The sequence below is a fragment of the Terrapene carolina genome, unplaced genomic scaffold, assembly GCF_002925995.2.
Source record: "Terrapene carolina triunguis isolate 2854851 unplaced genomic scaffold, T_m_triunguis-2.0 Scaffold21, whole genome shotgun sequence".
NCBI classification, from domain to species: Eukaryota; Metazoa; Chordata; order Testudines; family Emydidae; genus Terrapene; species Terrapene triunguis.
The window spans coordinates 23,182,382-23,206,282 of record NW_020664372.1 but is presented as its reverse complement, the minus strand read 5'-3'; the positions used below and the strand labels follow the sequence as shown (position 1 = coordinate 23,206,282).

The window sequence follows — 23,901 nt, the reverse complement described above, 5'->3', positions numbered from 1 at the left end:
CTCCCTCCTTGCCCCCCATTACGAGGGCACACGCCGCACTTTGGAGACCACTGATCTAGAATCCTTCAATGAGTACAGACACTCATCAGTATGATCACTGAACAAGTTTGAATCAAATCCTAAATCCTCTGTGATGTTCTGCACCTCCCTGGGGAACCTCAAAGAGTGAAGCCAAGAATCACACCTCAGAACTATACCAGTGGCTAGCCCTCTAGATGCTGTGTCTGCTGCATCCACCTCAGCTTGCAGGGATGTTTCTGCTGCTAGTCTGCTTTCTTGAATGAAGGACTGAAATTGGGCTCTGTCTTCAAGGGGAGGTTTGTCCTTAAAGTCTTCCAATCTAGAGTAATTGTTAAAATCGTATTTCACTAGCGATACAAAATTGCAGGCTCACAGAGGAGAATATTTTTCTTCCCAAAGGGTCCAACCTCTCTGAGCCCTTGTCAGACGGGGTGGTCTTAGGAGGTTGTGACCTTGCGCTTTCCATGATGCAGTAATCATCTTAATGCATTGCAGGATGCCCCATGTAGATGCAAAGATTGGATTTTTCCTTAAGGATGTGGGTAGCCTCTTGAGACGTAAAAGAAGAGAGGGAACCAAATGGCATAGCTAAGCTTTTTTCAATCTCAAACCAGGCTTGTGCGTATACAGAGTTACTGGGGCGAAGGGGCACCACCTTTCAATAGGATACATTTGGAATGCTACACAATATAGATACAAATCTGGCAACCCCATATCTCCAGTTGCCCAGGATTTTTTAAGGGTCTTGTGTGACAAGCGAAGCTGTGTCTTTTATCCCATATAAATTTCATGATAAGCCTATTGATTTGAGCAAGGAGCAAGGGAAAGACTTTGAAACATAACAGGCTAATGATTTAAGTCAATCTTGGGCAGATACTCATTTTCGCTATTTCTATTCTCCCCAGAAAGGACAGAGAGAGGAGATGCCACCTCTTTACATCCTTGGAAATTTATTTTAATGTACAGTCCATATTTATAGAAACACTTTTGGGAAGATTAGGACAAATTTTAACACTTAAATAGTTATTTTCTTGCATATTTGAAATGGAAAATGCCAAAACTTTTGGATAAATCCACTGCGAGAAATCTTTCCAAAAATATGAGCTACATTCAGTAATGATGAGTTTGAGGAGGATGAATTCTTCAATAGTACAAAAATGTTGTCAGCATATAAACGGATTTTGTATTCTTTCCTGTTTATGGTCACCCCTTCAATGCCCGAGGGCTGGCATATGTTCATTGTCAGTGGTTCAAGAGAGACATTAAAAAAGAGGGGCGAAAGGGGACAGCTGTGTCGTGTCCCTTTTTCTAGATGAAATGTGAGAGAAATAATTCTATTAGTTGATAGTGAATTGTGGGGACAATTGTATAATACATTGACCCAATTCAGGAATACTGGTCCCGATTTTTTTTTTTTTTTTTTTTTTTTATAAATCAGAGGCTCTCTTTGCATCTAGAGATAAGGCTATGGAGCAGTGGTTCTCAACCTATTTACCATTGTGGGCCACGTATGCGGTCCACAATGTGTTATGTGGGCTGCAGATTGAGAACCACTGCACCAGACACATAGTGGCCCGCCCAGCATTGCGCTGTCAGCCTGCCCCTTCCCCTCACGGTCAGACCCGCACCACACGCCACACCAACCCCCTGCTCCCTGCCAGACCGGAGCAACAAAATTTGGGTCACAGCTGTGTGCTAATTGAGGCCACAGGTTGAAAACCACTGTTATGGAGGGAATATCTGATATCGGAGCTTGCTGGATCAAGTGAGCAATTTTTCCCTCATATTATCAATAGCCAATCTTCCTTTAATAAAACCAGCCTGACCTGTGTGTATAATTGATACGATGATGGCATTCAGTCGTGTCGCTAAAATTTTTGCAATTATTTTGCAATACGTTTTATATAGAGATATAGGGCGGCAACCACCTTTGTTATTCTTTAATATGAAGGTAATTAAAGCAGTTATGTCACAAGACATGGTTCCTTTTTGGAATGTTTAAGTGAAGACTTTTGAAAGAATAGACAATAGCAGATTACAAAATGTTACTAGACTCTCTGGACAAGGAACTAGATGAGTTGCAGAGAACGCACAAGACTGAGCCCAATAATAAAAATCTCCTACATTCTCTAATCAACGCCAAAATATAACTATAGTGAATACTTATCCAGCCAAGTCAAATTTGACTCAACAGGGTCAAACAAATATATTATGAATGGAGAGATAAAGCAGGTAAACTGCTTGTCAGAACACTTAAGATGGAACTATCCACCAACAATATTTCTTCCTTATTACAAGAAGATGGGAGTGTTGTCCTTGAAACAACAGATATAATTAATCAGTTTAAACAATTCTATCAAGCTTTATATAAAGCAGTTGACCAATTTGATCATTTCATCGAAAGCCTACCTTTTCGTACCCTAAGTTCAGAACAAGTGTAGTTTATGGATAAAGCTATCACAACACAAGAGATCAAACAGGCTATAAAAATATGAATTTCAGCAAGGCCCCTGAGATGGATGCCTTTCTGGCAGATTTCTACAGAACATTTTGTAATCTGCTATCCTCTATTCTTTGGGAGGCATGCTTTATGCACTCACCCCTTATGGTAGCTATCAGAGCTTCCCAAAAGATGGTATCTGAGGTAAATGGGTGCTTATTTTCTTGTATAAAGTTAGAGATGACTGAATCAACTGTGGAACAAAACTTTGCATCTTTTAGTAGCAGAGTGCTCAGATTCCACCTAGAACAGCGGTTCTCAAATTGTGGGTCGGGACCCCAAAGTGGGTCATGACCCCGTTTTAATGGGGTCGTCTGGGCTGTCATTAGACTTGCTGGGGCCTGGGACCAAAGGTGAAGCCCAAGCCCCACCGCCCAGGGCCAAAGGCGAAGCCAGAGAGCTTCAGCCTTGGGTGGCAGGGCTCAGGTTACAGGCCCTCCGCCTGGGGTGGGGCTCGGTCTTTGCCATTGCCCCTTTCCCCCTTTGCGCGTGCAGGGCAGCAGGGTTTGGGCGGGCTCAGGCTTCAGTCCTCCCTCCTGAGGTTGTCTAGTAATTTTTGTTGTCCGAAAGGGGTCGCAGCACAATGAAGTTTGAGAACCCCTGACCTAGAAGATTTTAATGATGTGTAACCCAGCATCTATGGTAAGTATAACTGGAGCATGATCTGAAATTAATTTATTATCAATAGCTACTTTTAGGCATCCTGCAATCAGTTCTGAAGACACAAGAAAAAGTCAATTCTGGAATAAGATGAATGTAATGTAGAGAAATATGTATAGTCATCCTCCTTGGGGTGTCCCCATTTCCACATATTTTTTAAATAAAATTCATTCATTAATAAATGAGGGTTGCCCTATTGTGCTTTGAAAGCTGGGTCTTATGTAATTGGATTTGTCCAGATGTCTATCTAGTGTAGTACTCCAATCACCTCCCAGTATTACAGGAATGCCTTTTTAATTGGAAAGAATGTCTGCAATGTCTTTAAAAAAATTCAGAATTACCTTCAGTTGGACTGTAAATACCTTTTAGAATTAACATTTTTGAGTTGAAACAGCCTTCAAGAATGTATCTTCCTTTGTGATCAGACCAAGACTGTACATATTGAAAGTCATATTTTTATGAGTTAAAATGGATGTGCCTCTGCTCTTAGAATTCAATGATGAATGATACTCAACACCTAACACATCATCTTGATTCTATCGGCATATATTTCTGCTACATGAGTTTCCTTAAATAAAGCTAGTTGGCACTTTTTTTTAATCTGAGATGTTTCAGGATTTTAATTCTTTTGAAAGGTTGATTAAATCCTCTTACATTCCAGCACACTCTAAGAAAATTCATGGCAAAGTTTTAAATGATATATTAAGACATATAACCTAATTCTAAAGAGATGCATTTTCCCATTGATATTGTAAAAATCACATCTCTAGGGTACCATCTGTATTTATACATATTAGATACTGGTTAGTTTTAAATGAATGTATGCCTTCATTTACGCCTCTAAGAATGTCGGGTATATAAAAAGACTTATAGTGTGTCTTCCAAAGTTTATTTGTAATAGAAAACAAAAAATTAGACTTAAAATATATTTGCATGTAGAGATGTTTAGACTATTATTAGATAATATAGGAAGGGGAGGAGCGGATGGAACTGAAGGCATCAGGGATCTGAATGTGCCCACATTGGCTTGTTTTAAGTCAAATATTACCCTGTAAATATCACTGGGTATTCTAGAACATGGATAATATATTCCTGCCTACAGAAATTTTTATGTATTCATAAAGACTCATCACATGTAAATTTGCAACTGATTTGGTAAATCAAATATAAAATAGTATAAAATCTAAATATGAAAAATACAATTTAAAAAAATCTCAATAGTATGTCAAATGCCCTGCACAAAATTGAATAACTAGTGCTATTTAAGATTTAGGTTATAGTCCACTTTGTGTGTCAGGAGTATTGACTGTTCCAAGGGACTTGTGGTTACCATAACACAATCCATCAGAGACAGAACTAGCAAAGATATTCTGTCTAGCAGTGCAAGTTGTGACGATTAGTGCAGATAATACTTCAGCCAGTAGATGGTGCTATATATCCCAGAAAAATGTTAAACTGTTACTCAATACATTGCAGAGCTATACAGTTGTTATTGCTCAATTCCAAAGGAGATCAACAGTTCAGCCTAACTGATTATCTGCTAGGAGCTGGAAGATTATATAAGCAAATGTTACCATATCTATAAGGATACATAGAAAAGCAAACAGATTTTTAAACTTGAGGTATGCTTTTTATGATAAAATCATTCTGCTATTTTTCGTCAAACCTGGTCTCAGTCTTTCAGGTGTCTGCCAAGCTACATATGGATTTTTACAAACTCTTGTGGAGCCTAATATATCCATAGTGAAGGTGGATGGGTACTTGATGCTCTTTTCCAGCTCTCTCCCCTCAACGGAGAATGCAGGTGGAAAGTAGAAACACGTACAGCAGACATTCTCAGAAATCTGCCAACAGCACAACTCAAACTCACAGTCGGAGAGTATGGTTCAAGTTCAAAGGCTGCAGGATATTGCCCTTGGCTACTCAGTGACTCTGTCATGTGTATCTCTTGCTTGCCACAGATAAGCAGTCCTATAAAGCACCTATAAAGCATGCACAAATCACACTCTGGTTCATCATCCAAACTTTATCCACCCCAGAGATACAATGTTCATTCCAAATAACTTTTGAAATATTGCTTCCCCAAAGGGGTAGTGAATGCTGGACAACAGCAGACTTGAACCCCAACTGTGTGATATCAGTTTGGGGTAGATCAGGGCAACAGTTTGAGCCCCAGCTGTATGCAAAAAACCTATAAGAATGTAAAATGTTGATGTCATGTGATTTTTGTAAGGGGCACTATATCTTACTAAGTCCTTGCTCAAACCACCCCAAATTTAACCACTAACCCCGCGCCTATCCCAAGCCCTAATAAGGCACAGCAAATTTCAAGATGATCTGAGCATGCATGTGGGTTACAATGCACTTAGAAAAATGAACTGTTAAACAGTAAACTAATCTCAACCTTAAATACAATGGTGCTTACCACCCCACTATCACATAAACTTAAACAGATTTCAGGTTAAGTTTTCAACAAGTAAAAGCTGTGGTTAGTGCCCAACGAAGGCATGTGAACTCACCCACAACAACAAGCAGGGCCGGCTCCAGGCACCAGGCACCCAAGCTGGTGCTTGGGGCGGCACCTGGAGGGGGGCGGCGCGGCGCTCCGGCCGCCGGGGAGAGCGGGGCCACAGCCGGGCTCACCGCCCTGCCCCCGGCGCTCTGGCCGCCGGGGTCGGGGGGAGAGACGAGCCCCCGCCGGGGCTCGCGGCCCTGCCCCCGGCGCTCTGGCCGCCGGGGTCGGGGGGAGAGCCGAGCCCCCGCCGGGGCTCGCGGCCCTCCCCTCCGGCCGCCCTCCCCCCCGGCGCCCTCCCCCCGGCGGGAGAGCGGAGCCCCGCGGCGGGGGGGCGGCCGGAGGCTTTTTTGCCTAGGGCGGCAAAAAAGCCAGAGCCGGCCCTGACAACAAGGTTGGTAATAGTTAACAGATTGGGATATTGGAGACAGGCATTTCCTGCACAGTTGAAGAACTGGCCTGAGTAAGAAGTTTCAGTCCCCCTTTCTTTCTGATGGACACATTAAGCCTAATGGTGGTAAACTGAGAGAGAAGGGAAACATGCAAGATACAGCTTGTTTCCTACTAAGCTGAAGCTGTGGATAATTCCTCTCTCTGAAGATGCAGGGCTCTCTGTATCCCCTGCGAAGCTCACACAGTGCAACGAACGGGCCAAGTGACTAACCCATTATGAAACTCCCCTTTTACTATGCTAGGAATACAGCAGTATGACAGGGACAGAAAGAAACTAACCATGAGTTGCTTCCTGTTACCAGATTTGCCCGTTACTTTGGGGTATGCTCATTTATTCGGGTTACTCTTCTGGGGACGGGGGGAGGGGGGATTCTGTAATTCTATCAGTGTACTGCTTGTGTCACTTGTGTTTTCATATGGAGCTCTACTTCTCCCTTCTGCAAGTCCCCTCCCAATGGAGCTATCCTGCAGGACCTAGGTTCCCTAGGGCTGGGTTTCTCCAGCCCCAGAACCGGATGAACACACACACATTAACAGAGCAAGTCTGAGTGGACCGGGTCAATCAGCACTTTCAAGCTGTCACCCTTATGTGTCACAGATTCAGCACGTCCCTATCCCCACTCTCACATCACAATTGTACTGGCAGTAATCGACTTGATGAGCAAACCCCACAGTATTTTGGGTGCTGCAGGGATCTTTAGCTTAGGTAAAAGAAGCATTGCTGTAGAATGAATGGGGGAAGCTAAAAACACAAAAGAGTAAAGTTCAGCAAGAGAGAGAGAAGCAACCAGCTTAACCATAAAAGTTATTTATTGAATAATAGTGATAACTACACAAGGAGAGCCTAAACCAACATAACATACATTATTAAAGGTTAATACCTACGGTAGAAAGGAAAACCGAGAGAGAGAAAGAAGGGGGATCTCACCCACTCCATGAGGCTTGAACTGGTCGGGGTTCTCAGGTGATGATGGTAGCTCAGGGTCCTGAGTGCTGGAGACAGGCAGAGCCCCAGCACGATCAGTCAGGAGAAGATGGAGTCCCAGTGGAACTGATGCATAGTTTGGATCTAAGCAGCAGAACACTTACTGGAGGGTGAGTAGGGATTTTTGTAGAGAAAATACAATGGTTCAAGGGAGAACACTAGATTTGTTTATAAGTAAACTGATGACTCAAGGGATTTCTTTAGGCTAGACAATAGGAGCTGATCACTCTTGGCTATGGGTGGTGTTCTCTTCCAGGGAGCTCACAATGCAACTAGGCTGCTTCAGTATTTTGGAGATCAATCAAGGATTCATTACTAGAATTGGTCTGATAACTGCTGAGCTGGGTGTGGGCAGGCATAGGTTCATTAACATCTGGAGCAGAGATTCCCATGATGCAGTGTGTCCCTGCTTTTCTGGTCCCAGAGTTCAGTGCGGTTCTCTGTTCTCCATTCTGTATGCAAATTGAGATGTCTCCCTGTCCCATCTTTCATGCAGATGAGGCTAGGGGAGTTGTCTCTGTTCTTCATTCTGTATGCTAATGGAGATGTCTTAATCTTGTCACCCTTGTCAGGAGGGGTCTAGGTGTGTCTCCCAACGCCCTTCACTGCTCTCTGCAAGTTTTTTTCCTCTGACGGGTTTTGGTTTAAGCAGAGGCGGGGGGTGGGGGGAGTGTCTTTCATGAGTCAGGCTGGATACTGCACCCTGGTTCCCCAAGAACACAGAGCTGACTGGTATCATTCCTTCCAGTGAGAATGACGGCATAAAGATGACCCACAACAAGACTATATTCTTCCCTTCCAGTAATTTCACAATCATGACGACAAGGGAAACAAGACTGAGTGCGGACCTGATAACAGTCTTCAAATATGTAAAGGGCTGTTTTAAGAAGACCGAGATCAACTGTTCTCCATGTCCACTGAAGGTAGAACAGAAAATAATAGGCTTAATCTGCAGAAAGGGATATTGAGGTTAAATATTAGGAAAAACTTTCTAATTATAAGGATGGATAAGTACTGGAATAGGCTTCCAAGGGTGGAAGTGGAATCCCCATCATTGGATATTTTTAAGAACAGGTTGAACAAACACCTGTCAGGGAAGGTCTAGGTATACCTAGTCCAGCCTCAAAGCAGAGGCTGGACTTGATGCCTTGCATTTCTATGATTCCATGAAACACATAATAATGGGCATTTATTTTAATAGGAGCTGGAAGTAGGGGTAGGCAGCCAAAGGATGCACTTCTTCTCTTCTTGTTGACAAGACAGTGGACCAAAAGAAGGAACCAAAACCACGTAATTCCCACAACAGAAGCAGAACCTCTGGGGGCTAAAACATAGCCATCAACCCGCTCACTCTTAGCACATCACCACATTTAGGGGATGTCTTCACTGCAAAGTTAACCTGGAAGATTGGCAACCTGATCTGAGCACCCACACTAGCCTAGCCCAGGTCTGAACAGCCACACCGCAAAGCCATACCAAAGTAACTGTGTCTTCACTGGTGCTGCACTCTCCTAGGGCTCACTAGGGTTTCTGGGGGCATATCCCATGGTGCCTGGTGCTGCAGTAAATTGAGCCACTCTGATTTTTTCCCAGAGAACTGTGGGAGAATTAGTCTGTCCTTCTGAGTACATGCGGGGAATTAAGGGAAGGCATTGGAGGACTATCAGCACTTGAGTCGTTTTGCCTGCATCCTCACTACAAAGTGGGCTGGTTACCAGCCCAAATTATAGCGGCACCTGGATTTCAGTTCCTATCTTAGGATGGGCCAGGAAGCCAAGTTGAAAGCACCACTAATCTCAAGTTAGAGGCTTGTGTGTGTCAACAGGACCCAGGTTAGAGAAAACACCCAGACATAGCTAACGTAGGCAACCTGAGCCAAGATGTCAGTCACTACCCTCCAACAAAGTCACCATCACAAGAGATGCCAATTAAATCCCATCCCTTTAACCTTCTCTTGGCACTGTAGCACAGAGGAAGACGATAACCTGAGACAAGGTCTCTACACCCTTCACTGGTAGTCCAATGAGACAACTACACGGCATCTTCAACGTCCTCTCCTGTTCATCAGGAGAGAGAGCAAGGGCAGCCATTTTCCTCTAACATGAACAGCAACATGAGGGAGCTCACTGCACAGCATCCCTCCCATCGCGAACTAAACACACAGCTGTTTTCCATCCAGAGCCAGAATTAATTCTGTACTTGTTTTGCTAAGAAGTGCATTCATTTTCCATTTGTTTATATGGTGTACTGTATGTTACTTCTCAAATAATGAAGTATTCTTTTGGGGAGAAGGAGGTGCTCGGCACCCTGGATACTCTTTCCATGAGTTCTGCATAGGATCCATAGTGGCATAATGAATGTCAGAGACCAAGAAAAAGCATTTCAGGGAACTTTCACTCAGTCTGAAGATATCACACAGGTGATTCACTCCACTGTAAGTGAACTTCGGTGTTTTAACATTGTTGGACTACAACACCAACCGCCACCTTGCAACCCTTAAAACACACTAGTTTCTTAAGATGTTTATGTTTTTAGGATTAAGCAGTGTCTTAAAAGATACAATTTTACAAGCAATCACCACAAAGTCGTTTTTGAACAAAAGCTGCAGCATCCTGGGAAGCTGGGATGGGTTAGGTGTCTGGGGGGTTGGACTGGCTAGAGTTTAATGCTTGTTTCATTTGGAATGACTTTGAAATTAGCACATGCGTAGCTCAAGATGAGTTCCTCTAAACTAGTTCCATACTAAATAGTTAAAGATATCTCACTCTCTGACTATACAACCATGCACACTGATGTGAGTGATGTAAATACCTATCCACTAAATTCAGACTGAGGCCAACAACCCATTTTCATAGAGAAGTGACAGGACTCTAGGTCTCTAATAAAATGCAGTGGTGCAAATTAGGACTTTCATTCCACTTCACTAACGCCCAAATCCTGCAGGTCTGGCTTGATCCTTATTTCTGAGAAACTCCCACTGACCTTATTGAGAGATTTGCTAGAATGAAGACTGAGTAAGAACTATAGATTTTTTGACTATATAAGCGTCACTGTAATACATACAATAATTGCCAAATATCTAAAAATATACAAAAAATTTCCAAACAGATTTTATCTGGCCCTGATAAAGTAGTATAATTAACATGGGACATACTAAAGGGATCTTAACATTACACTTTAAATTTGATTTAAAAAAAAGAGATGTCATTTCTCTGGAAATACTGAGGTTTCCCTTCATGTGTCTTTTATTAAAAAAAATTGATCCCCAGGAGTAAGAATAGTTTATAGTGGTTTTCTGGTAAGCACTCAGATGATGGATATTTTGTATTATTTTAGGAAGCTATTAAGATATTAAAGCACCATTACTTTGCCAACAAGAAAATATAGATATAGATACACAATAAGAAACGCATACAAGTGATTCAAGCTTTCTATTTCAAATGTAACGAGTTTCTTTCATTTTCAGGCTGACTACCAGTTCAAAACAATGCAAGTACAATGGGGATTTCCACAAGAGGAGATTATGGTCTGTGCAAAATGTTAAAACTCTATTTATCAGAAACGTCCTTTTAACCAAAACTTAATTATTTCCGTCGTGCAAATAATGTATTCAATAAACATCAATTATCCAAATATTTTTGATATTCCCAAAACACTTCAGCCAAAGGGAGTTGTATTATGTATTCTCTACAAAGAAACTGATTTGGAAGACAGAAATATTGTAAAAGCATACCTGCTGAAAAATGTTAGAATTCTGTGAGCCCACAAACCTGGCAAGTTAAAGGACATGATCTGTCTACATACAAACTAACAAAAATATTTAAAATACATATAAACCAATACGAGAACCCAGAGCTGGCTTCATTACATCATCATTTCCTGACTATGCAGGAGCGTTTCTATTTTAGTAAGTTGAAGCTGTACAGACAGAAGCAAGTCTAAACCTTCTGCAGATCTGAGGGTACAAAACAAGCATCACTGAAGTAACTTTATAGTGCATAAAGGTAAGTAATGTTTGATCAATTATTTTCATGTTGAGCATAAAAGTAACTTAGATGTCAATATTTATTATTAAGATTGACTTCCTTCTTTAAAAATATGAATTGTTCTACAACTAATAAAAGGAAGTTTAATTCCACTCCTAATAAGGAATTTAAATAACAGCTGCATTATATGACTGTAAATTCAAGCAAACAGATTTTGTTTTTTAACACATGCAGTCACATACATAGGATGTTTGCTCAGTATTTTAAAAATTAATTGAACCCTTCCCATAAATAATAGCATCAACATTGATTTTTACCTAAGTAGTTTATATAGTAAAATTATTTGCATATATTGAATGGGCAAACATGCTGGACCTTGCTGATGACCATAAATACACCCAAACTACAGAAAATCTATGCGGACATTAGATGGAGGCAGAGAGATGGTAACAAAAGAAAATGTATACGTCAACAACCCCAAAATCTGAGCAATCATTCCAAAAGTAGTTTAGCTCTTTATAAAAAAACCAAGTGTATTAGCTCTCAGTCAAAATCAGGAAGAACCAATTCTGCCTTTGTCCTGAATGTCCCATAAACAGCATTCAGGTGAGCTTATGATCTTTACTAGTTGCTCAGACACCACCCACAATTTAAAAAATATATATATAAAAAATGAATGACAATACCTGTATGGATCAGCAACAGGAAAGTCTTTTCACAATACTCTAAAAACCTCCACTAATCATTAAATCGTATCAATCAGACATTTGGAAACCAGTGCCCCCTTTAAGACCTTTTGATAAATCCACTTATTCAATTTAAACAGCTAAATATTCCCATCACTAAATATAGTAATGGGGGAAAAATTCTCAGCTCAGATGCACACAATGAAGATCCACATATGCTGCTCTCTCAGTGGTATTAATGGATATCCATGCATGCAGCAATGGCTTGATTTCAGTCATAGTTGCATTTATTTATACATCAAACTTCCCCATCCCCTCCCCCCCATCCCCAATATACCTAGGTATTTTTTACCTGTGTAGCATCTACATGCCAAATTCCTGACACCCATTTTAAACCAAATAAGGTTGGGAATTAGGTCTTCAACAATTATTAAAAAAAAAAAAAATTGGTGTAGGAGCTCAGAAGTAATACATTATATCACAAGCACTTAATCACTACAAAGAGAAATCTAAAACCCATAAAGAGAAAGAAGGAATGAAAAGTTTGAGGCTACATACTGCCTAAAACAATGTTCTCTAGGTAGAAAAATGATGGTATTGGATATGGTGACAAATGTAACTGTTGCAGGGAGTGTTTTGGGGGGTCAGTTCCATGTTTGTATATTTCCCATAATACTGATTCATAGTTATACTTATGGTAATTTATTAACAAAATTTTTGTTATACTTTTTTTTTGTAACTTCTTAGAAAAAATATCTTTATGAAAACATGATCAAAATTGAACTGATTGTTAGATAAGTTTTCATCACTATGCTGCACATTAACAGAATCCCACTTTTGGGATGTGGCCCATCCTTCCTTTGATGTGCCTCAATATCTTTTAAAAATATTACTTTTAATTTGACCCATCCTCTGGGCTGACCACTTCAGAGGCATTTCTGAATCTCCCTCCAAATCTCCTTCCTTGTCACTATAATACACTCCATATTTTTTCCATTCCAAGTGTAATAGTCCATTTTACTTTATTGCCCTTATACTAACATTTTCACTTTAATGACTAAATCATCCTCAGAGAATCAGCAAAATTTTGTATAAATGAGAAAACTTAATTCAGACCAAGAGTATAGGATTAGACATTTATGTGTACTAATGAAATAAACTACAGTTCCATTATATAGAACAACAACAAAAAGTAAGAGATATAAAACCTCACATTTCAAGGCAGAAGTTAACCCTAACTGACAGCGATTAGGAAGAAATTTCCCATATAGACAGGTCATACCATTATTGTTCAATAGAGGGGTACTCTCCTCAAAAGCATCTGTAACTAGTCATTTTCGGCCAGAATACTGGACTAAACAAACCACGGGTCTAATCTGGAAGCTCTGTATTAGTAAGTAAAGTAGATGGCGGACATTACAGTGAAAAGATAAAAAAAATACAGAGAGTAACAGTGAACTAAGTTACTCTTTAAATGCTTTCTTCACTTACAAGCCTAAAATGGAAAATGTCCTTTCGTCACTTACAAGCCTAAAATGTCCACTGACCTCATGGATATCGCATTCGCTGCTGCTTGGGAAAAACATGAGCAGTAACAGTCAGGAACTGGGAACTATTCAATTATTGGGGGTAAGGAGATCTCACACACACACACACACACACACACACACAACTGGGGGAGGAATAAAGTAGCAGTGATCCCACCTCTCCCCTCCCACACAGAAGTGCCAGGAGGCTGGGTCAAGGGTCGAGTAATAGAGAACCCTGCCATACACAAAGCAGCCAGGAGGCTGCAGGAACACTAGAACACATTCTTCTTTCCTTTTAGGAAGCTAGGGGAGGGGTACAGTAGCACAGGCACACTGGCAACCACCAAGAGGTTAAGGAAGTCACATAGTAGACCACTGCACCAAAGTAGGGTGGAGAAAGAGAGAAAGCTTCTTGTTCTCTTTCAGCAGCTGAGGTAGCAGGATGAAACTTCAGTTTTCAAAACACTTATGACAAAGAGGCTGATACAAAAAATGCCGACCCTTTGCCCAGCAGCTTCTCATAAGGACACTGTTGTGAAGTTTGCGTGGTTCATTCTCCATTGCGAATTTTTGTATTAAAATAAAAGTTATAAATGTAGTCCTCTCACTAGTATGTATCTGGCAAACATTTTTCAAACCCTGGATATGGATACTATACTTAGAGTCTAAGTAGCTATGAAGATACCTTTTTCTTCTTTTCATGCCTTTCATATGCAACACTGTACATATGTTCTATTGGGAACTACGCAGTTTGTGCCTAAGATTCACAACTGATATTTTTCCTTGTGTATAGGAACTACACTAAATTTCATGTTTATTTATTCTTTTTATTAGTCAGTTTTGGTTATTTTTAATACAAATATACTATCGAGGAGTATATTCTTTAGAAAAGGCTACTTACAAAATTTAAGGACAAGTAGAAGAGTTCTGTTTAATTTGCAACTATTTAAAACAGCAAACTTCGGATACTGTAAGTTCATTAGGGCAGGGACTGTCTTTTTGTTCTGTGTTTGTATAGCATGGGTTTGGTCCCTGGCTGGGGCTGCTAGATGCAACAATAATACAAACAAACAAAAAGCCAAACATAACTACATTCAGAAATCCTGGACTTCACATTTTCTCATTATATTTAGGAAATCCTTTTACAAGACACATTTTTAATTAGTTATTTTAAAAAAAGCACCTATAATTATATTTTAATTATTAAATAACACATCGTGCCCTACAAGTTTGATACTACGTATATGTAATATCTTTGGGGTAGACATTATGTCTATAGACAAAGTAAGCCTAGCATGTTTTGGGAGTTACAATAATGTCTTTTTATTTCTTGACTGCAATTATTTTTAAAATGTGTTTTAAAAATAATTGTGGTCAAGAAATAACAACTACCTGTTTTGCTTCTATACAAATGTCCAACTCTAATTTTGATTGTAATTTCATTTCTCATTATTTACTTCATTTGTTTTTAGGGATCATGTTTTAAGAGGAGAAAAAAATGAATAAACACAATCAAAGTCAAAACATTATGCCAGGAAACTTGCACCCAGAAGAGTACAGGATTGCATCACTTGTCTTTTATAGTTTTATATTCATAATTGGATTGCTAGTGAACATCACTGCACTATGGGTCTTCAGCTGCACCACCAAGAAAAGAACAACTATAACAGTCTATATGATGAATGTCGCATTCCTTGACTTAATTTTTATATTTTCCGTACCTTTTCGGATAACCTACTATGCAAAAGAAGCTTGGCCATTTGGAGATATATTCTGTCGGATTCTTGGTGCTTTCACTGTGTTTTATCCAAGCATTGCTCTGTGGCTGCTTGCTTTTATAAGTGTTGATAGATATATGGCCATTGTCCAGCCCAAACACGTCAAAGAACTTAGGAATACAAGGAAAGCTCTGCTAGCTTGCATTGGTATCTGGATAATGACCCTTGCATCGACGTCCCCTTTGCTATTTTTATATTCGGATCCAGATAAAACCTCAAATTTTACTACCTGCATGAAGATGCTCGATATCATCCATCTAAAGGAAGTCAATATGTTAAATTTTTCTCGTTTGATTTTTTTTTTCTTGATTCCCCTGTTTATCATGATTGGATGCTATCTAGTCATTATTTACCATTTTGTCCATGGCAGGACTTCCAAACTGAAACCCAAAGCTAAGGAAAGATCCATAAAAATTATAGTTACTCTGATTGTGCAAGTGCTTGTCTGCTTTGTGCCCTTCCACATTTGTTTTGCCTTCCTGATGCTGCAAGACGAAGACCAGAGTTACAATCCATGGGCAGCCTTTACCACCTTTCTCATGAATCTCAGTACGTGCTTAGATGTTATTCTGTACTATATTGTTTCTAAACAATTTCAGGCTAGAGTCATCAGTGTCATGCTTTATCGCAACTATCTTCGAAGCGTGCGCAGGAAGAGTTTTCGATCTGGGAGTTTAAGGTCACTAAGTAATATAAACAGTGAAATGATATAAACAAAATCAGAAGATTCTTATAATGGGGCCAAGTGACTTTCACTGAAGTTTTGACATTTCAACTTGGTTGTATTCAAGAATTCTCTGGAGTTGGCAATATTGGGACACATTAGATCTGTGGTAGCATAATTGTGGGACAAGTGGAATACCAAAGACTTAAAATATTAATGTTTCATCAATGTGTTTTACATTTTTCATAGTAAATCCAGGAGAACTAAGATATTTATGATCTACCATCTGGGTGAAGCAGGCAAATAAATATATTGTCCGTGATGTACTGCCTCTCAATCAAATGTAAATATTTCCCAGTGTAAAAAAGTCAATGTCCATGCTAGTGTATATACACTTTAAATAAAGCACATGCAGAATTTCAGTGTGACCACTAGTTAACACATCTGCTTATATATGATGCATTAAGATTTTATATTTCCATGCCAGATAGTATATGAAATCAAAGTATCTATTATATTCATAAGTTCAGCTTTTTCCAGGAGAACAAAAACATGAACTGAAGCGAAAGTTTAACTGATATTTACATTTGGTTTACATAAAATCTCTTTTATGTAGCAGTATTTTGACACCCTAAAACTAATGAAATTCTGTAATTATAAATAAAAAGTACACTGAATAGCAGAAGAGATAAATTATTCAAATTGTTAATTATTTCCTGTAAGTATAATATACAACATTACTAATGTCTGGAATACTCCAAAGCTTAAACAGATAGTATATACTTTGTTCCTGAATAATGGATTTAGTTTATACAAACATACAAATAATGTACGTCCCACCTCTAATCTTTCCGAATACTGACGCACTACAAGACTCTTATAATAGCTAACCTTAGAAAGTCTAACAAAAACACATTTTTTTAATTAGGCTAACTACAGTATAACTTTCCACATGCTTATGAGAATGTCTAATGTTTCTTCCATCAGATACACTAAGGATCAGAAACCGAAAGCCCTTACATTTGTCATTAGAAAACAGTGTCTATAAAATCTTTTCTTAATATCAAAGAGCATGCAGCATATGGAAACCCCTATGTGAGGTTGACCACACTAAAGCATAAACCTAAATGCAAATACTCAGTTAGCCATCTAGTTTTCTATGTTCTTTTTATTCTACAAATCTCAAAAGCAGCTTATTTGAAACTGAGCTCCTGAAGAACCTTAATTTTTAAACATTTCACTCTTCAAATATGAAATGCAATACATATAGACATGATGTCCTATAAAACTCAAAGAGTTTTGAAATGTGAACTAATGAAGTACCTTCCAGTATGAAATGCATATAGTTTTGCATATTTTAAAAAGTGAGTTACAGTAACATTAGTTTTGTGCTTTCAGCAGCATAGTTAACACTTAAAAGAGTGTGAAATCAAAACAAATATTCAGGAACACTGTACTGGGTAAAGCTTAAAAGATGCCAGCACTGCAAGGTAACTCCTTTCAGTTACTCCAAGACAGAGAAAAAGACAATGTTGTGGAATTGAAAGTCATCACAAAGTGGAAGTGTAATACTAAAAATATTTCAACTCTACTACAGGTCATATTTGGAAAATAGTGTTATACAAATGAATATTCATGCCAAGAACATTTACATTTTATGTCAAAAAGGATATACTGCATTTGAAGGGTTACATTAGTAGGTTATTTTACCCAAATCTGTGCTAAGTAATCCCTTGAAATCGTATCTAAGACAAAGCCAAGCCCATTAAGAACTACTTACAATCCAGAAGGCAAACTACTGATGGTGATGCCAAATGCATATTGCATAACTTCTACAAGGAGAAGATCAAACAAAGCTGACAGCATCCAGGAGCCCAATAAAAAGGACTGAAAAGGAAAAAACAAAACAGATAGGTCCCAAACATGAATTAATTAATTTAACTGGAGCCAGTTAATTCTATAAGAATAAACATATGGATGACATAAATCTCTGAGGCAGAAGCTCTAATGTTTAAAGTTGAAAAAATCCATTTTAATAGTTCAATTAAGCTCAAGTTTATTTCCTTGGACATTACAGTACAATTTTACAACATAAGTTTACCAGACCAGTCTCTCTCATCTTAAAGAACTATAAAGAATTGGATTGTTCAATAAAATTCACTTTCATGGACCACATAAAACTTGCTGTAGCCTACCAACATTTTTTCTTTTAGCTTGAGCCATTACTTATTAAATGAAAAAAGTTAAAAATGTTCTTTGGTTATTCAATTGTGATTTATGGGTAAAAATACCAATTAAAAATACATTTTGATTAATGGAAATAAAATCTCAATTAAGGATAAACCTTAACATAATCTTTAAAATCAAACATGCCATTTAAAAAAATTGGTTAACATACATGATATGAAACAAAGTATCTATCCAAAAAGACTACAACAATATACATATCTGACAATATTGTGAGACCAGAGGATTTAGCAATCATTGTGGGTATTGAAAATGATAGAAGTGACACTTACTGAAAATTTTCGGCTGCCATATCTTCTTTCAAATATCCTAAAGTTATAAATGAGCAAACTACTGCAGAATGTATCTTTCAGATCAAGACATACTGTTCTCCCAAATACAAGTCTCCAAATCTAGAATATAAAAGTACCAAGATATTTAATTCTCTCCTATCCTTCACAGAAATTCTTCAGGGGATTTGTGTTCAGGTTTGACGTAATACAAAAGAGGAGGAAACGTTTAGTGACAATATTCAGAGTAAATAGAGTGGTCCACATATATCTGTAATCATTTTTCTAAAGTGATTAGTAGATATTAGAAAGTTTGTTTAAAAAAATAAAACATTTCCAAGTAAGATTTTCTTTTTTAAACTATCTTTCCATTCAAATCAAATCAATTCATCTTCAATAGTTCACATTTACAAATACTAATATACCGTGCTTTCCACAGATACTTGCATATAGCAGCGCTGATAACAGAAAAAGATGGTTCCCTTCAACAGGGAACTGCTACCATAAACCATTTTTCAGCAGCATAAAGAAAATCAAGTGATTTTAGGACTCCCTTTAGGATGAACTGCAGAGCAAAAGTTAAACAAAATATGGGTTTGCCCTTACTGTTCTTTATAATGTAAAAAACTTTTTCTCCAATTTTTTATTCTGCTTGATTCTTATATTTGAACTATCAGAAACATCAGGTCCTCATTTCCCTCTTTTTACATAGGACCTTAACAAGATATTTGGAAGACCTGAATAGTATTACATGAAGCTGTAATCTGAGCTGCTGGGATGAAGCTCTCCCTCCCCACAACTGAATACACAGAGGCCATGTCTATAATTCAGGGACTATAGCAGCATATCTATGGCATAGCATAAATGCAACCAACAGCAATGGAAGAGTGGTTTCCATTGCTGTAGAAACTTTACCTCCCCAAGTTCTTTCATCAACCTAGTTGCATTTAAACTGAGGGTTATGTTGGTATAGCTATGGCTATGTGGATTTTTCTAACCCCTGACCGCTGTAGCTATGTCAACATAAATTTTAAGTGCAGACCAGGCTGAAAACAGCAATGGCATAAGGAATCTTATCAGCTTCTCCTCCTGCCCAGAGTGGGATTTGGGGTAGCGAGGGGGGGGATAACTAAGTTATAATCTCATGTGAAACTACTGTTCAGGTCTCTCAAAGCTCTTTGGAAAACCTCCAGGGGAAAAAACAAAACAAAAAAACAGGACAGTGACAACCTAGTATTTTTAACTTAAAAAACAAGCAGAAAATACTGGAACTAAACAAAAACAAACAAAAGTCCTTTGAGACAGTTTTTATGTAGCATAAAGAACCAGTCAAGGGCACACTTTTTGGGGCTTTTCAGTTTACCTTTTAGGGTCTGAAGACTAACACATTTGGGGAAAATAGTAAGAGTCACTTGTTAGCTCTTTTCTGCTGAGCAATGGTATGCAGCCTCCAAAAACGAAGAGCACTTTACAGTAATGTTATTTAAATACAGAATATTGTATTGAAGATTAATATTGATACTAGAAGGCTCTTTAATTAAGCAGACAAAGACATTACAAGATTCAATGCCTGGAAGCTGAAGGCAACCAAGTTCAAACTGGAAATAAGTTGCAATTTTTTTTAACTGTGAGGGTAATTAGCCAATGGAGCAGACTACTCAGGCATATGGCAAATTCTCCCTCATTTGGAATCTTTACAATGAGATTTTGTGTCTTTCTAAAAATGATGCTCAAGTTATTGGGCTAGATGCACAAATCTCTGGGTGAAAATCTATGTCCTGTGTTATGCAGATCAGGCGAGATGATTACAATATTCCCTTCCACCACAAAATAAATTTATGAACACAACAAAATTATTCCTATTCACATCAAAAGATCATATACTATTAAATGTGCTTGGCCATATCTACACTAGCAAGCTTACAGTGGCACAGATGTACCTATGCAGCTGCACTTTTGTAAGATCTCTCATGTAGCCGGTCTATGCTGACGGGAGAGAGCTCTCCTGTCGACATAATAAAACCCTCTCAATGAGCGGCAGTAGTATGTTGGCGGGAGAAGCTCTCCTGGAAACATAGTGCTGTGCACACTACCCCTTATGCCAGCAAAAATTATGTTGCTCGGGGGGTGAGAGGGGGGTTCACATCCCTGAGCGACACAAATTTTGCCAACATAAGTGGTAGCGTTAGACATGGCCATAATTTATGCTCAAGTTATACAAGGCTCACACTTCTCCTCTGTTGAAAGACAGATGATGAAATAATATCAGCGTCCCAGCAGAAGGAAATGAGAGCTACTCTGATGGTTTCTTTTAGCAGAAGTGAAAAAAATCTCTCATGGGTGGTGATACCGATACGGCCTAAATGGGAGTAGTGATGGTAACAGATTGGTGATTTAAGGGCGTGCCTACATGGGAAGTTAGCACAGCAGCTAACTAACTAATAAGTGGACACACTTATTCTGAACTAAAGTGCCTTTGTGCAGTTTAGCTAAACAATTGTGCTTTAAATTCACACCCTATCTTATTACAAACTAACTTCCAAAATAAACAAGCCCAGAGTCCAAGACAATGGGGGGGGGGGAAGAACTACAGGGGAAATACACTGGGGAACAGAGTTAATATTTAGAAATCCCCTCCCCCTTCTACATAAATGAATTAAAATTTACCTGAAAATCCTCTTTTACAGCTTGTAGGTTATATGTGAAGAACTTCTGATAATGTTGGAAGAGCAGAGTCAATAGAACCGACAGGGCACTTGGGACTAATAAAAGACTCTTTGACAGAGGTGCTTTATCTTAAAAAAAAAAAAAAAAAAAAAAAAGAACACAAACCTCAGAGGGAGAGACCTCAGATTTAAAAAGCAACTTAATAAAACAAGTGAAAGGAGGCTGAAATAGCACTGGAATCAGCATGAAAATTCATAAGATGTCACAATAACCTATAATGACAAATATTGATGGGAAAAGGTACAAAAGGGAGACAGAAATATTGTATTAGTCCAAACAAAAAGTCCTGCTGATATAATTCAAGGACTGTGTTAAGATCATTCTTAGTAAACAAGAAAAACGCGGAATGGGAAATAAATGAACCAAAACTGGTTTGTCGGAAACTAGGCCTAAATGGTGGCCAACATAATGAGGGGAAGGGCTATTACACCCATCATTCCTTTATGGGGTCATTAAAGAAAGAGACTTTGGGAGAAAATTTGGCTACTGGAGCGAGTTCACCATCATGGTTACCACCCTGGCCATTCTTAATCCTGGTCCTGAAAGATGTTCTTTCTGGTCTGGGTCCAGTCAGAAGGACCACAATGATACCATCCCCTCTACCAGCTCCAGCTCTACCCCAAACACCATGTGGGATGTGCAAGTTTCTCTCTCTTCCCCATATTCCATGTATCCTTTTCCTTCCCCACTTAATTTATTTTCTTTCCTATCTCTCTCCTTTTGTCTTCTGATTAATAAGAACCTAGCTTAGCTGCCTAACACTGTATATTCTAAAAGCCTATGGCCAGAAGAGGCAGCTAAAAGCAATGCCCTAAATAGCTTGATGCTGGAGTGAGTTTGTCATATCTCTGAATGGCTGAAAAGATCATGTCCTGTGCCTGCGTTTTTCCAGCAGTGAGGTTGCAAGTGAGAGTCACCACCAAACACAGAAGCTGCATTTTCTCTCTGCTGTTCTTTTCTCTCCCCTTTTGTGCGCATTTGTCTTGATTTGTCTTCTAGGAAACAGGATCAGACTTTAACACCATCACCGCCAATGAAGGCTCCAGCCCAGCTCTGCTAATTTTTTCTCTTTTCCCCAAAAGGATGTCTTTATTAGCATCTTTAATACGATTCAAGAGACTGTTAAACAAGGTTTTTTTCCCCCTTCTAAATATTCTTGTCAGCTAAAGGAAAAGGGAACAAGGGATGTTGTTAAAATGAAAGTCTTATTTAATATTTTACATGTCCAATGCTTTAACTGTTTTTCCTTCTTTTCTGTATCTTTATTAAAGTGTTTAAAAGATTTCTAATGGTCTGTTTGCTATGGTTCTAAGCAAGTTGAGGTTTCTGTATAGCAAACCCCACACCTTGTTTAACACTGTTTAACACTGGACAATGACAGGATCTTGTTAACACCTTTGACTCTTTGGGCCTATATATTCCAATTAAATTAATACTACAATGGTTACTTGCCACTTGTACTTTTACTAATCTCTCCCCGAATTAGTAATTCGAAGATTATTAAACCACTGTGCCAATGTGTCTACAACAATCCCATTCTATGTATTTATCTGCCTAACAAGCAATATGAAACACAACTTCCTATCTCACCATGTACAATCCACAACAAGTAGGACAGACATTTTGTTGTTTGTTTGAAGCAGATAGAGTGTTTTATTTTTGCACTGTACCATGGTTTACAGAAATTATATAAAATATTTCATTCTAATAAAAAATCCCATTATAAATGCTTTAAAAAGGGAATTGATACTATAATTACCCAAAAACATCATAACACAGAGTTAAGGTTGCCCAGTAGTGCCTCATGCCTTTCCAGAATGGAGAGTGGCTGACCTTTTGAAAATTAGCAAAAGACTTAAAGTACCCCCACAACACAAACTTAATTCTGGCTACCATAAACTGGCAATAGCCACTGGGTTAAATAAGGGTGATGCACAGGTTAAGCTACCAAGAGAAGTGGTGGAAGCAACTGCATTAAATTAAAAAGACAAAAGGTTGGAGGCAGTACAGATGAGAGTTTTTCAAAACATGGCAGGTATAAAATGGAATAATTTTTAAAACAAACCAAGAAGTTAAAAGGACAGTAGGATGTGAAATCAGAGTACAGGACTGGCTATAAATCTAAAAGATTATGATGATGCAGAGACTGCTGAAAACAACAGGTGATGGAATGTCAAAGAAAATAATGCAAACATAACCAAGATCAGTCTGACCTACTACACTGCAGGATATCGTACACAGGGACACAACCAGGCTGGGTTTCATGAAGGAACAAAGCCATGGACAGGAATGAATGGCGACACTGTACTACTCTGTATCTGCAAAGATGATCTGCGATGAAAGAGAGTGAGCGAGTGAGTGAGTGAGTCAGCGAGCGAGCACAGAGGTTCACAAGAGTAAAGGGACGATAAGATATAGCAAGTCTGAGGAGGTTTGTGTGGAGTGGGCACAGTGTTTGAGTGTAGGCAGCTCCTGTTTGTTACGCCTGATCTAAACTCAAGTTTTGCTCAAGCAAAGAGGTGTTGTTCAACTTTATCCTACAGTGCTCACATGTTCCAGTCTCTGAGTGTTCTGTAGCATCTGCAACAGTACATTGCTAATATGTGGTTAGGACAAAATTAAGGATGCACCGTGGCGGGTACTGTAACTTTTCATGTTTTGGTTTTCAGAGGTTTAAGCTTAGCCCTCTCCACATTCTGGAAGGACAAGAATGCCAGGTGCCACCAGGCAACCTTAACACTGTGTTAATGAAGGTTTGGGGCATTTAATTTCCTTGATTTAAAAAAAAAAAAAAAAAGTTTCTCAGCACCTTCCCACATACTACAGCCCAGCTCTCCCCCTCCACTGCCTCTGGCTCCTCAGCAAGGATTACCCCACCCACAGA

General features: G+C 38.9%; 2 protein-coding genes across 2 annotated transcripts in view; one reads left to right on the top strand and one right to left on the bottom strand.

The window, feature by feature from the left end:
• The window catches only part of UBAC2 (UBA domain containing 2), a 148,520-nt gene that overhangs the window by 96,461 nt on the left and 28,158 nt on the right, over nt 1–23,901 (bottom strand). Inside the window, exons 2-4 of the mRNA XM_026647085.2 lie at nt 20,958–21,085; nt 18,294–18,413; nt 17,555–17,661 (exon numbers count right to left, since the gene is read on the bottom strand). Coding sequence (XP_026502870.1) covers nt 17,555–17,661; nt 18,294–18,413; nt 20,958–21,085 — 355 coding nt within the window. The remainder of the gene's footprint in view (nt 1–17,554; nt 17,662–18,293; nt 18,414–20,957; nt 21,086–23,901) is intronic.
• Nucleotides 14,831–15,823, top strand: GPR18 (G protein-coupled receptor 18). Its single transcript, XM_024204301.1, has one exon. It carries the CDS (start codon nt 14,831–14,833, stop codon nt 15,821–15,823), a length of 993 nt encoding a protein of 330 aa, XP_024060069.1.

Excerpts from the sequence above, each read along its gene's own strand:
- GPR18 (XM_024204301.1), top strand. The coding sequence starts at position 14,831 with ATGAATAAACACAATCAAAGTCAAAACATTATGCCAGGAAACTTGCAC.